This window comes from Megalopta genalis, chromosome 4, assembly GCF_051020955.1.
Source record: "Megalopta genalis isolate 19385.01 chromosome 4, iyMegGena1_principal, whole genome shotgun sequence".
NCBI classification, from domain to species: domain Eukaryota; kingdom Metazoa; phylum Arthropoda; class Insecta; order Hymenoptera; family Halictidae; genus Megalopta; species Megalopta genalis.
In genome coordinates this window covers 6,146,519-6,158,836 of record NC_135016.1, presented here as the reverse complement: position 1 = coordinate 6,158,836, position 12,318 = coordinate 6,146,519, and the positions used below count along the sequence as shown (strand labels likewise).

Genomic DNA, 12,318 nt, shown 5'->3' with positions numbered 1-12,318 from the left:
AATATTCACGCGAATGAGGGCAGCATCGAAGCGAAGGATTCACCGGCTGATCCGGTGAAATAGCCGCGCGCGGCAACTCCTATAGACGGACATATGCCCGCGTTAGTTAATAAGTAAACCGTAGCCCCACTGTTTTGTCCGTTGCGCGGCTATTTCTCCGGTCCGGCTTTAAATCGTTTACTTTCCCCGATTACGATTGCCGGCCCTGGTTTCTATTTGTAACGGGCCCGGTTATCTTTGTTTGCTTGACCTATGACAATTATGGATTGGGATCAAGATGGATATACATTGTGCAGCGAGATAACGGGCCTCTTTAGTCGAAAGTCACGTCTCTATCAGCGATAACATGCAAAAGCATAATCGATCCGCAAGCTGAGCGAATGCGACACGACGGTACACGCATGGCGGCCGATCGTTTCGCGGTGTGCTCGACCGTGCCGCGAGATTAGAGGACTATCGAGCACCGTGCGCGATGCTTGCCGTGTTTTTTCCGTGCGCGACTCTGGGACGACGACGACGACTGCGACGACGACGATGGAAGAGCGAAAGGGTTTTCGAGGGAGAAGATGAGAAACGGAGAAAAATAGAGAGAGAGAGAGGATGAGAAAGAAGAGAGATAGAGAGATAGAGAGAGAAAGGGAGGACGAGAGAGAAGAGAGGGAGATAGAGAAGTGAGCAAGATAGAAAGAGCGAGAGAGAGAGAGAGAGAGCTTACCTCGTCCCTGTCCGTTTGGTCCGCCTGTTGCGTGAGCCCCGATACCCTGAGGACCTCGGCGGTCTTCAGGAAGCTGCTAAGGGAACGCTGATGCACGTTCACCTCCCCGTGATAGATGAACTCCACCAGCGCGTGCAAGTCGCTGAACGCTACATCCTGAAGTACTATCACCGGGTGTTTGCACGGGGTGCTCTGCAAAACGGGGATTGGCGGGGAGGAGAACAAGAAGAGACATTTTCTCGCATTAGTTCAACATTGACGTTCCACTCGATGATCGTATCGAGTCGGGGCCGACGAGGGGAGACAAATAAGAAGAACAGAAAACCGGATGAGACGCGGCCGTCTGTCCTCGTTGAATAGGGACAGGGAGACAGAGAGAGAGAGAGAGAGAAAAAGTGAGCGAGTAAGAGAGAGAGAGAGAGAGAGAGAGAGAGAGAGACAGAGAAAGGGAGAAACGAAGAAAGAAAGAGAAACAATAACGACGAGAGGGGTTGGGAAAACCAACGGGAGTTTATCTTACCTTGAGCAATTCTCTAAAGTAGGGACTGCAAGCGGAGAGTACGACGCGATGCGCTTTGAGGCTCTTGCCATCGCAGGCCAGTGTGACGTCCACGAAATCCTCATCGTCCCTCAAGTTCTCAAACGCCGTCGTTATACTGCTTTGGTAATTGTTCCATCGCAGGCAAAAGTGTTGCGTATCTACCATCGTTATATCTATTCACCTATAATCAGAAAATAATATTGTGCGCTATTATAAACCGTAACCGGGCTTATCTTATCGGGGCTCGAATAAAATTTCTTCTGCCTCTCTCGCCCTCTCTCTCTCTCTCTCTCTCTCTCTCTCTCTCTCTCTCTCTCTCTCTCGCCCAGCCCGGTCCGACGCGGACCGAGCAAGGTTTTCGGCACGGTCGGATGGACGAGCTCGTTTCGATCGGCCGCAGCCAATCGGCGGTGCGGGCCGCGTCCTCGGCAAGGAGATGCGAAATCAGAGGACTCGAGTTTTCTAGGTGCACGATATCGCCGATAAGCCGACGATAATTTTTCGATAACCGTCCCGTCCGAGCCGAAGCACGCCGTCGCGGCCGCGCGCGAAGAAATAAAACCCTGGGGACCCCGTCAGCAAAAAAATTGGCTCGACGCGGCCGTCGCGAGCGCGGCCGGCCGTTTGTTTTCGAGCAATTAGCCGAGCCTCCGGGCGTAGGTGGGACGCGCTAGACCAGCGCACATGTCAATTTAGCGTGGCCGCCGAAAACTTATATAACGGCCGGATTAATCCGCGGATTCGGCCGGGGCCGCGGGGCCCCCCTGTCGCGGCTGTCTCCTCGCGCTCCGGAACATATGTTATTAATTCCGACGGAATAAAAATACGAGCCGGCGGGCTGTGTCCCGCTGTCCCGCGCTCTGTCGGCGGCACCCGCTGCAAAACAACACCACTTCGGCGCAACCGAGTTATTCCGCCGCGGTATTTTTACGTGCCGCCGGGTCCCCGGGACCTGTCGGGACCGCCGCACAATCTCCGCGGTTCACTCGCGAGACCCGCACGCACCGTCGTCGATCGTGGACCGCGGATATCGCGCGGATCGTGCGGATCCGCAGACAGAAAGAGAGAGAGAGAGAGAGAGAGAGAGAGAGAGAGAGGCGCGCACGACCGCCTCCTCGAAGAGCGGAACAACCGTGCGCGAATATTAGAATCGGGTCGGATGACGTTTCTACCGGCGAATAAGAAATTGAAGAGTGCACGCGGCCGTGTAAAAATAGACCACGCCGGGAAAGAAGAGTTACACACTGTTTTTTTCCTTCCTTTTTTTCTTTTTCTGCTTTGCACCATACAAGAAAAATTAGGTCGCCAGGCTGGAGCGAAGCCAGAACGTACGATTAAATAATTCTCTCCGCCACTTATAAAAGCGCAGGCATTAAATGTGTGCTGATAGTGTTATCTTGGCGAAATGATAAAAAAAGAGAAAAAAAAGACGGAGAAAAATGAAACGGAACGGAGAAATGAAACGGAACGATCTTAAAACAAATTTACAGTGCTGGCGCTGGTCTCGCGCGAGAGGCCTGCCTCGCCGGAGCCAGAAACACACGTCGCGACTCGCTCGCGATGGTGTGTATGTGTGTGTGTGTGTGGCTGTGCCAGGCCATGACAAAAGCCTCGATACAAGCGGAATAGAATTAATGATCTCGGATAAGGAGCAGTTTCCTTTCCTCCTTTCCCCTTTTCTCGCCCCGTTTTCCTCTCTCGCTTCTCTAACCGCGTTATTTACGATAAAGCGGCGCGCATAGTATTTTGGAACGTTTCCGTTGATAATCGTATCGCCGAATCCCGTAGGTATTTTTACGCTCGGCTCCGCTACGAAAAAAAAAGAAGAAAAAAAATAGTAATCGAGAATAGCGGCCGCGCGCGCGAGAGACCGGTGCCCGCGATTCCTCCGTTTCGCCGCAATATTTTGGGTACGCGATTATCGCGGACGCACCGCACCGTGCTTGCTCGCACACGAGAGAGAGGGAGAGAGAGAGAGAGAGAGAGAGAGAGAGAAAGAGAGTGAGAGAAGAGGAGGAGGAGAAGCGACGATGGTGACGGGAGAAGAAAGGGGAAAAAAACGAATTTGTTTATCGTGCGGTCGGCGATTCGAAAACTGTTTTTTCGGGCCTACGATTTTTTCGTTTTGGTTTCCTCCTCGGATTCGCTATCAGCGCACAGCTAAATTTATGTGTGACGAGTCCGGCGCGATAAGTTTCGCGGTCTCGTGAAAATCCTGGACGATAGGATCCAACGACGGCGCTCGACGACGACGGCGACGGCGACGACGACGACGACGACGACGACAAGTCGGCCAGTTTATTTACCGTCAGAAGCACGGATATATGTGTATTCGGCGAGTGTGACAACGGCGAGGACAACGACGGCACCGCGAAAGTCGTCCGTTTATTTACCGTCACGCCCGCCAAATACATTTCCGCGCCTGTGTCGCGTCGTCGCCGTGAGCGAGACCACGGCAAAACAAAAAATCCGCGAGAGAGCCGCGCACACAGACAGGTCCACGCAATACGCACGCACACGCCCGCATCGCGGGATTTCGTTGTTCGCACTCGGGTCCGCGGCCGGATAATGGATCAGCGCCGCTGGAAACTGTCGTTTTCCTTTCTACTTTCGTTTTCGGAACCGGCCACGAAAATCGCCGGTAACGGTCGCTGCGACGATCGTCGCCACAAACACACACACACATAGAAAGAGAGAGAGAGAGAGAGAGAGAGAGAAAGAGAGAGGCAGAGACAGAGAAAGAGGCGACGTGACGCGAGCAGACCGGTGTGTCTCGTCGTCGGTGTACTCTGATTACCTTTTCCCTTGCGACCGCGGCTAAATGGCTGTTACGATACTCGTAATTTCTAAGGCACATTCACCACCACACTATCCAGACGGGAATCACAGTTCGAAAAGAGCGGCTGCGTTATCGCGTGAGCACACCTATCACTCGTCATGCCGCGTAAGCTAATGACCGGCAACAATCAACTGAAATTGAAACTGGTCCGCGTTTTATCTCCACAACGCCACCTCGTAAAAAAGTGCGCACTTCACAAGTTCGCGAATAAGTCCCCTACACTCGGCCAGTAGTGCTGGTTCGTGCCGGAAAGTCATTCTCGACGGGGGCCGATCGGGGCGCGATCGACGAGCGCACACCGCGTCGCTCTCCTCGCCGTGGCGGTACGCGCGTAACGTTTGTCCGCGCGTCCGTCTGTGCGTCAGTGCCCTCTCTTCCTTCGTTCGATCCTCGCGTCGTCGTCAAACACCGGGAAATCTTAAACCGAAGAGGGTTTATCGATCGATCGGAGAATTCCCCGGCTACTCGAGAGCGAGAACCGCTCGCCGAGAAGAGATTCGAATCTCTGTTTAGCCGGCCCGAAGTGGCTCGCGCCCGATCGATCCACGATCCACGATCGTCGATCCTCTCTACCGTGCGAATTTCCGCGGCGCGATCACGGCGAGGTTCTCTCCTCCGCAGAACAGATCGCCGAAGCTTGCGGCTTCGCGCGTGGCTCGAGAAAAAATGTGTCGAGGAGAAAAGCAAAGAGACAGAGAGAGGGAGAAAAAAAGAGAAAGAGAGAAAGAGAGAAAGAGAGAGAGAGAAAGAAAGCGCACTGGCGGCGGCAGTCGGATTGATAAGCTCTCGGCGTCGTTTCCCGCTTCTCCCGAGCCGCGATTCGTCGATTCCGCTGATCGAGGGAATCGCGAGCAAGGATCACATGTCGCTCAGAGCGCCGCGAGAGAGCAACGAACGAGAGAGAGAGAAAGAGAGAGAGAGAGAGAGTGCCGACGAACGCGAACAGGAACACAACGAGCGACTAGTAGGAAAGAGAGAAGAAGGGAAGTGCCGCCGCGCGCGGCTCGCCACGATCCCCCGTACCGTTCGAAAACCGGAAACGACGCACGACTACGACGGACAGCGAAGAGGACGGCGAGGACGACGAACGCCAGGACACGAGCACGACGAAAGGAGTTGATAGATACGACGACTTGTACGCGGGTCGCGTCCGAACGGTGTGCACACACGTTGCCGAGCAGCCACAGTCCACCGGTGGCCTCGTTCTCCGTCACATACCGTGCGAACTAACCCCCGAAACGTCACGTCACGACTGTGCAGCTGTGTGCCGTCGTCGACGACGACGCGACGCGGGCGTACGTCGCGGCGCGGCAGCGAGGCCGCACGAAAACGTACGAAAAGCCGGCGATCGCCGGTACGACGAGCGAGAACGACCGACAGGAGCGCGCGGGAACGACGGAGAGCGACGCTACGGAGGGAGAGACCGGGTGCGACAAAGAAAGAGAGAGAAAGAGAGACGGAGTAAGAGAAAGAAAGAGAGAGAGAGTAGGACGAGGCGGTGTGTGCGCGCGCGAGAGGGCCACCGCCGGAGCGGGACGGAGAGCGAGAGAGAGAGAGAGAGAGAGAGATAGGAGAGACCGAGAGAGCCGCGCATACAACGACGGAAGAGCACGCGCACACCAACGCGGGACGCCGAGGGACACACCGAGACTACTAGCCAGCCGAGAGGGAGGAAGAAGAAGAAGAAGCGGCAGGAAAAAAAGAGAGAGCGCCGGAGCCGGGAGGGAACCGGGAGGGAACCGGGAGGGACCCGAGAGGGAACCGAGAGGGAGCCGAGCCTCCTGCCAGAGGAGATTCGGCGGAGGATCGTCGAGAGGAGCGACGACGGGGCGTCTCGAATTTTCGCCGGATCGAATTCGCTTCTCCTTAGACCCTACGCGGACCTGTCCGCCGAATAGAGACGACCGACTCTCGATCTACACAGACGATAATCTGTCCGATCGATCGCGAGGATCGAGATTTCGTGACGCGAATCTGCGCGTTCTCGCGCTCTGTTCCGGCCCAGCCGCGAGCGAACCGTACTCTGGATCTGCTTGAATAGCCAAGGAAGAGATAAGAGACAGCTACCTTGCCCCCTCCTAATCGCCGGAGTCCTGGGTAGGCGTGGTTTCGTGGCTCTCGAGAACGACGAGGCCGGGCCGGAGCCCCCGTGGACCGAGCTGTACCTGTGTCTGATCTCGGACCGGCCGGATCTACTTAAATATCGCCACGGTCTCATAGAGCATTCCTATCTGTACGGATAGGAATACTGTTACAGCAATGTCTGACGCTCGGGTTGTGCACAAAAATTGGCAATTTGGGAAGAGGCGATACGATTATTCATTCGAGCCTTGAGCCTCGCTTTTTATAATTGTTGAGAATCGGTAATTATAAGAACGAGGGACAAGACTCAAATTAATCGTATCTCCTCTTCCCAAATTGTCCATTTTTGTGGACAATCTGAGCGTCAATTAGAGAGACACTACTGTATTTAGGCTCTTCGGAAAATACGTTTCGGATCTTCCATGCGAATTCAACGAAATCCGAAACGATCCTTCCGAACGACGCGGCACGAACCGGCTCTCTGTTGCTCTTGCTTTCGAAAAGGTCGAGGCGATCCGCGTCGAATCTACCGAATCTACCGAAATCTACCGAAACCCCGGGTATTCCTCTCCACGCAGATACCCGCGGAGACACCCTTCGTTGTTTCTGGTTCGAACGAAAGCGGCGCGTACCCGCGTTTGATCCACAACGTCAGAATCTACTTAAATCTTTTGTCAGAGTTCTAGAATACTCCCTAGGGAGCAATCTCGGCTCGAGGCTGCTCTATCTGGCGCGGCCTACGTATGCAAATAAGGCCGACAGCGCGGCTCTGCTCGCTTATCTGCGGTCGTTGCGGCGGCAGGAGCGATTCGCCTAAAATCGAGCAGTTTTTTTCGGCGCGCGCCGCGTGAACGAGGAGGGATCGAAATAATGAAAAAAAAAGAACAAAAAAGAGTCAGAACCGGCAGAGAAGAAAGAGACGAATAACGAGACGGTTCTAGCTACGTTCGATTGCGATCCTCGTTCACCTGGCTCCACGTCCTGTCCGTCCTTACTCTGGATCCCGCGAAATACGAAAGCGTTCGGCGGTGCACGGACGGGCGGGTAGAACGGGCGGGAAATTCAAACGTTGTCACCGGGCAGGCCAGGGGCAGCAGGCAGTGCCGGGGGCAGAGGCAGAGGCAGAGAGGCAAAGCACGCACGCACGAGCTACCCACCTAGCCACGTGTTCTCACTGTGTTCGGGATGCGGGCAGCCACCGTGACGCAAATTGCCGCGCGCTCCACGCTCTCCGGAATGCGAAGGATCTGTCGCCGGTCCGCTTCACACACTCGGACACCAACCAGACATATCATCACCACCACCCACCACTGTGTCGAACACGCCGGCGACGATACAGAGGGACAGATAGAGAAAAAAGGAAGGAAAGAGGGAGGGAAAGAGAGAGGGAGAAAGCGAGACAGAGAGAGGTAGAGAAAGAGAGTGAGAGAGAGAATCAGCGCGGTGTCTCGCTCGCGTGGACACTCGAGCGATCGCGTTAACGGAATAGGCACACACCGGACCGGCCAGTCAGTCAGTCAGTCAGCCAGCCAGCCAAGCCAGCCAGCCGTTGACACGTCGAGGAACAAAGTCACTGTCACGGCGGCGCAACACGTCCCGAGCGCGTAAGAGAGGGAGGAGGTGGAGCCCTCGCTCCAGGCGAGGGTGGACAAAGAGAAAGCGAGAGAGAGAGAGAGAGAAGGAGAGAGAAAAGGAGAGAGGAGAGAGAGAGAGAGTGCGAGAAGAGAAAGCGGGAAAAAGAGATCGCGCGTGCGAGAGCGAGAGTGAGAGGAGCCGGGGAGGAAAAAAAAGGAAGGTGTGCGTGAAACGTAAGGTAACACGTTGACCGTGCCGTATCGCGTCTTGCCGCGTTGCGTTCCGTTGCGTTGCGTTGCGTTGCGTCGCGTCGCGTCGCGTCGTGCCGCGTGTCGCGTCGTGTCACGACGACACCGCGAGAGCCACGAGAAGCGCCGAGAGTACGGGCTGCAGCTCCCGAGCCTGGTTAGGACTAGCGAGAACACACGCGGGGGGAACGGCGCCCGCCGGCCGCCGTTATTCTTTATCGGAGCATGAGACATCTGTCGTAATAAGTGCGGACTAAAAAATAGTGCGTACGCAGGGACAGAGACAGGGAGACCCCGAGCCGAGGAACGAAGATCGAACCGGCCGCGGAGAGGAAAGAGCAACGGAGAAAAGAGAGCCAATGCTACGATATGGTGGGGAGCTTTATGCCTGTGGCCGCATCGGCCCACCCCTCTCCCCGTCGTCCAGCCCACCTCTTTTCTCTTCTCCTCTTCTCATTTCTCTCTCTCTCTCTCTTTTTCTCTGTCTCTCTTTTCTCTCTCCTTCTCACTCGCGCTCGCTCTTTCCTCCGCGAACCCTCCCCTGTCGTTCGGTCCCGCTCCCTTTCTTTCTCGCCCCCTAACTCTCTTGGTCTCCTCCTTCGGCCTCTCTCTCTCTCTCTCTCTCTCTCTTCTGCTTTTGTGCGCGAAACCTAGGCTCCGCTTCATCCGTTAACCCGCGAGACGAAAATGCGCAAAGCTTAACGACATCCAATTAAAAACGTTCGGGGCCCCGAATTAGTCGGGAGGGGGGGGGGGGGCGACGTACGCGATCGCGTCTAGATCCGTGGGAGATCTAGAATCGGGCGCGACCGGCGGGACGATCTCTTCTCCACGGTTTCTTTCCGTTACTTTCCCTCGGACCTGTTAACGTCATCCGCGCGCGCGACGAAGGACACCTTTTGTTCTATTTGGGTCCTCCAGCTCGTGGAGCCTGTGCACCGGGGGTTGGGAGAAAAAAGCAGTCCGTCTCACCGAGGGGCGGCCGGCCACACGGGTCCCCGTCCAGCCTTCGGACGACAGCGGAGAAGAATGCTGTCCGTAGAAGTAATATTCCTAGGCAGCCGAACATCCATAAAATCGTTGGCTGCTATTTCGAAGCGCGCACCCCTGCGCTTCTCCCCTCCGAATCTCGCTCGGTTTCTCTCCCTCCGTTCTCGCTTCGTCTCTTTCTCTTTATCTCGCTCGCTCTAGCAGTCCCTCTCTCTCTCTCTCTCTCCTCTCGGAGAGAGCTAGATTCTAGCTTCCATCCATCTATTCGACAGTCGGCCTGCCTGTCTCGCGATCCCTTCTGCCCGTCCTGCTCCTGCTAAGCTCGCGCCCGCAGCTACTATCCCCTCCGCCGGTGCTGTAGGCGACCCCACTCGATTCGCCCCTCAAAAAATCATTACGCCCTTCCGCGGGCTGCGCATGAACGCGGTTTTAATTCGCTACTAGAAAAGTAAAATGTAAACGCCGCTGGATGAGAGGGACGACGACGACGACGACGACGACGACGAGGAGGAAACCTGGGGGACGAGGAGGGGGCTGGAGGGCGCGACGCGGGGCAGGAGGGAGTTGCTGCTGCTGCTGCTGCTGCTGCTGCTGGCTTAGAGAGAGGAAGGAGGGCGGGGGCGAGGGCGACGTAACGGGCGGCAAGGGTGGCGGGGAGGAAAGAGAAAGGGAGAAAAAGGAGTAGGGTAAAGCGAGGGAAAAAGCGAGCAAGGGTGAGAGGGCGCGCGCTCGTTCGCTCGCTCGAGAAGCCGAGAGAGTGCGGGAGCGAGAGAACGATGGCGAGAGTAAGAGAGTGAGAGAGAGAGAGAGAGAAAGGGAGAGGGAGGGAGAGAGGAAGGAGCAAAGTTTCGCGGACGTAGCCGAGGACGAGAGGCGAACGAGGACGAGGAACGCGACTGCGAGAGCGCGACGTAGGACAGATCCTTTTTCCACCGACGCGACAGGAAGAGCAGTACCTACCGGCGGAGCGAAAGAGGAGGACGAGGGGAGGGCCGGGTACGGGGAAGGAGGATACGCTCCCCTACTTCTCTAGGGGTTCCATTGTAATATTTATTGATTGGATTCCTAGGAGCCAAAGCTGAGGGCTGTGCCGCCTATACGGTTCGACTAGATCGCCTAGAAAGGCTTCCGCGCGGACGCCCCGGGGCCCTTTTTTTTCCTCTATTTTCGCCGGCGACTCCCCTTCGGCGCTGCCGTGTGCTCCCATTGACCTTGGTCGAATAATTCGCGGCCGATGCTCGGACCCGCTTCGCTCGACGGCGATCCGCGTCGCTCCACGCCGCGGTTAAACGAGCCCGAGCGAGAGAGAGAGAGAGAGAGAGAGAACCGCCGGATAAAAAAGCCGCGAAAGGAACAAGAGCGCGGATATATTGATCCCATCCGCACGGAAATTTATTGCGCGCGGCTGTGCACGCGCCTCTAAATGAAACGTTCGCCACGGCGCGCGTAACTCCGCGCGAAATAATGAGAATTATCCGCGCGCGCGATGAATCCTCTCTAGAGTTTTCTCTTTTCCTCTCTCTCTCTCTCTCTCTTTCTCTCTACGCGTTCCCGTTCTGTTTGCCCCTTTTCGCCCGACCATTTTGTACGCTCATTTTTGTTCCCTCATTTTGCCCGTCCATTTTCTCCGCCCGTTTTGTTTCGACCATGTTAGTCTTCGGATCGTTTCGCCGGTCCATTCTGTCCGACCGTTTCGATCGGTCGCACCCCGAGCGATCTAGGATCCACCGGGCGCTCGATCCCCCTCCACCCGACGATCCCGACGATGCATTCGAATTCCTGTGGAAACGACCGGACGAAAGAGTCTATGAGTCGGCTGCTGGCCTTGAACGTGCATACTCGGAACGCCATCGGTGCGCTCCGCGTTCGCGGATCGAGGCTGCGCTTGAAAAATTGATGTCGCGACGAAGAGAAAGAGAGAGAGAGAGGCGAACGGCGAAAGTGGAAACGTACCCCCCGCCAACGGTTCCGGCGTGTCCTGTCGTCGTAGATCGCCGTCGGCGCATCGCTCGCCGTTCGAGACGCGAAATTTTCCGAACCGGATCGATCCCCGGCCGTTTCAATTATTTTTACACCCGTCCCATTTCCCACGAGGTCCTCGCGAAACGCTACGGGGATCCGAGCGTATTTCCAGCCTGGTCTGGAATCTTAATGCACCGGGTCGCCGGTAATTATATTATCGAGAGGAAGAGTCGGTCGCCTCGGTCATGGGAGCAGAAAGGATTGCCGGCTCTCGCTCTACGCCGATCCTCCGCCGGGATAGAATGCACACGACGTGTGCCGTTGTTCGAGTTCAAGGCTACCACCCGGAGATCGCTACCCCGTAACAGCCCCTGGCCTTTTCATCTACTCGCACGCACTGCCTCCTCCCGACGGGCTACGTCACCCGACGCGTACACCACTCTTTGCGTGTTCCACATTCGAGTAGCGACGGCTGGGTGCGAAAATTTAGGATCTCTAGCTTGTCCGTGTCTAGGGTAAATTGTCATCCTATCTTCGGGTAGAATCTCCGCTCGGGAAGCGGAGGGTCGGCCGGGGAAAGGCTGGACCAATTAACGCGTTAAGCGCGCAGTCGATTTTGCCGTGCTTTTCGTCGAGCCTGCAGACTGGCATTATTTTTTAACCTCGAGATACTGCTGCGTCCCATGCGCCGAAATACTGTCAGTCCCTGGGAACTGACGAAAAAGACCAAACGAAAAAGACACTGTCGGTCCAAACGGAAAGTCCATTGTCAGCCCCAGGGGCCTGACGTCGCTCTTATCGTGTTAAAGAAAGGGATAAGAAGAAAATCTAGTCGACCGATGTACAGTAAATTCTCCCTAACCGACGCTTAGATTGTACATAAAAGTGGATAATTTTGGAAGAGGAGATACGATTGTTCGAGCCTTGTGGCTCGTTTCCTTATGGTTATCGATTGCCAACAACTATAAAAAAAGAGCCGCGAGACTCGATTAATCGTATCACCTCACCAAAATTACTGTACAGTAAATTTTCCCTAATTTATGTTTCCCCAATTGGTGCTAAGCCTGTATACAAAAATGGATAATTATAAGGTTAAGGTTCAAGGCTCGAATAATCGTATCTCCTTTTCCCGAATCGTCCATTTCTGTTTCCAAGTGGAGCGTCAATTAAGGAGATTCCACTGATACAGTAATGTCTCCTTAACTGACGCCAGATTGTGCACAAAAATGGACAATTTGGAAAGAGAAGATACGATTATTCGAGCCTTGCAGTTCGTTTTTATAATCGTTGACAATCAATAACCATAAAAAACGAGCCACAAAGCTCGAACGATCGTATCTCCTCTTCAAAGATTGTCCACTTTTGT

The 12,318-nt window shown here is 55.3% G+C and overlaps 1 protein-coding gene across 8 annotated transcripts in view; it reads right to left on the bottom strand.

The window, feature by feature from the left end:
• br (broad-complex core protein) overlaps positions 1-12,318 on the bottom strand; it is a 62,466-nt gene that overhangs the window by 29,284 nt on the left and 20,864 nt on the right. For 5 of the 8 annotated variants that reach the window (XM_033474393.2, XM_033474390.2, XM_033474391.2 and 2 more), the window contains exons 1-4: positions 5,119-5,304; positions 4,054-4,512; positions 1,236-1,437; positions 716-907 (exon numbers count right to left, since the gene is read on the bottom strand). In XM_033474393.2, the coding sequence (XP_033330284.1) occupies positions 716-907; positions 1,236-1,421 (378 nt within the window). In that variant the 5' untranslated portion in view covers positions 1,422-1,437; positions 4,054-4,512; positions 5,119-5,304. The other 3 variants (XM_033474384.2, XM_033474387.2, XM_033474386.2) reach the window with 3 other exon arrangements.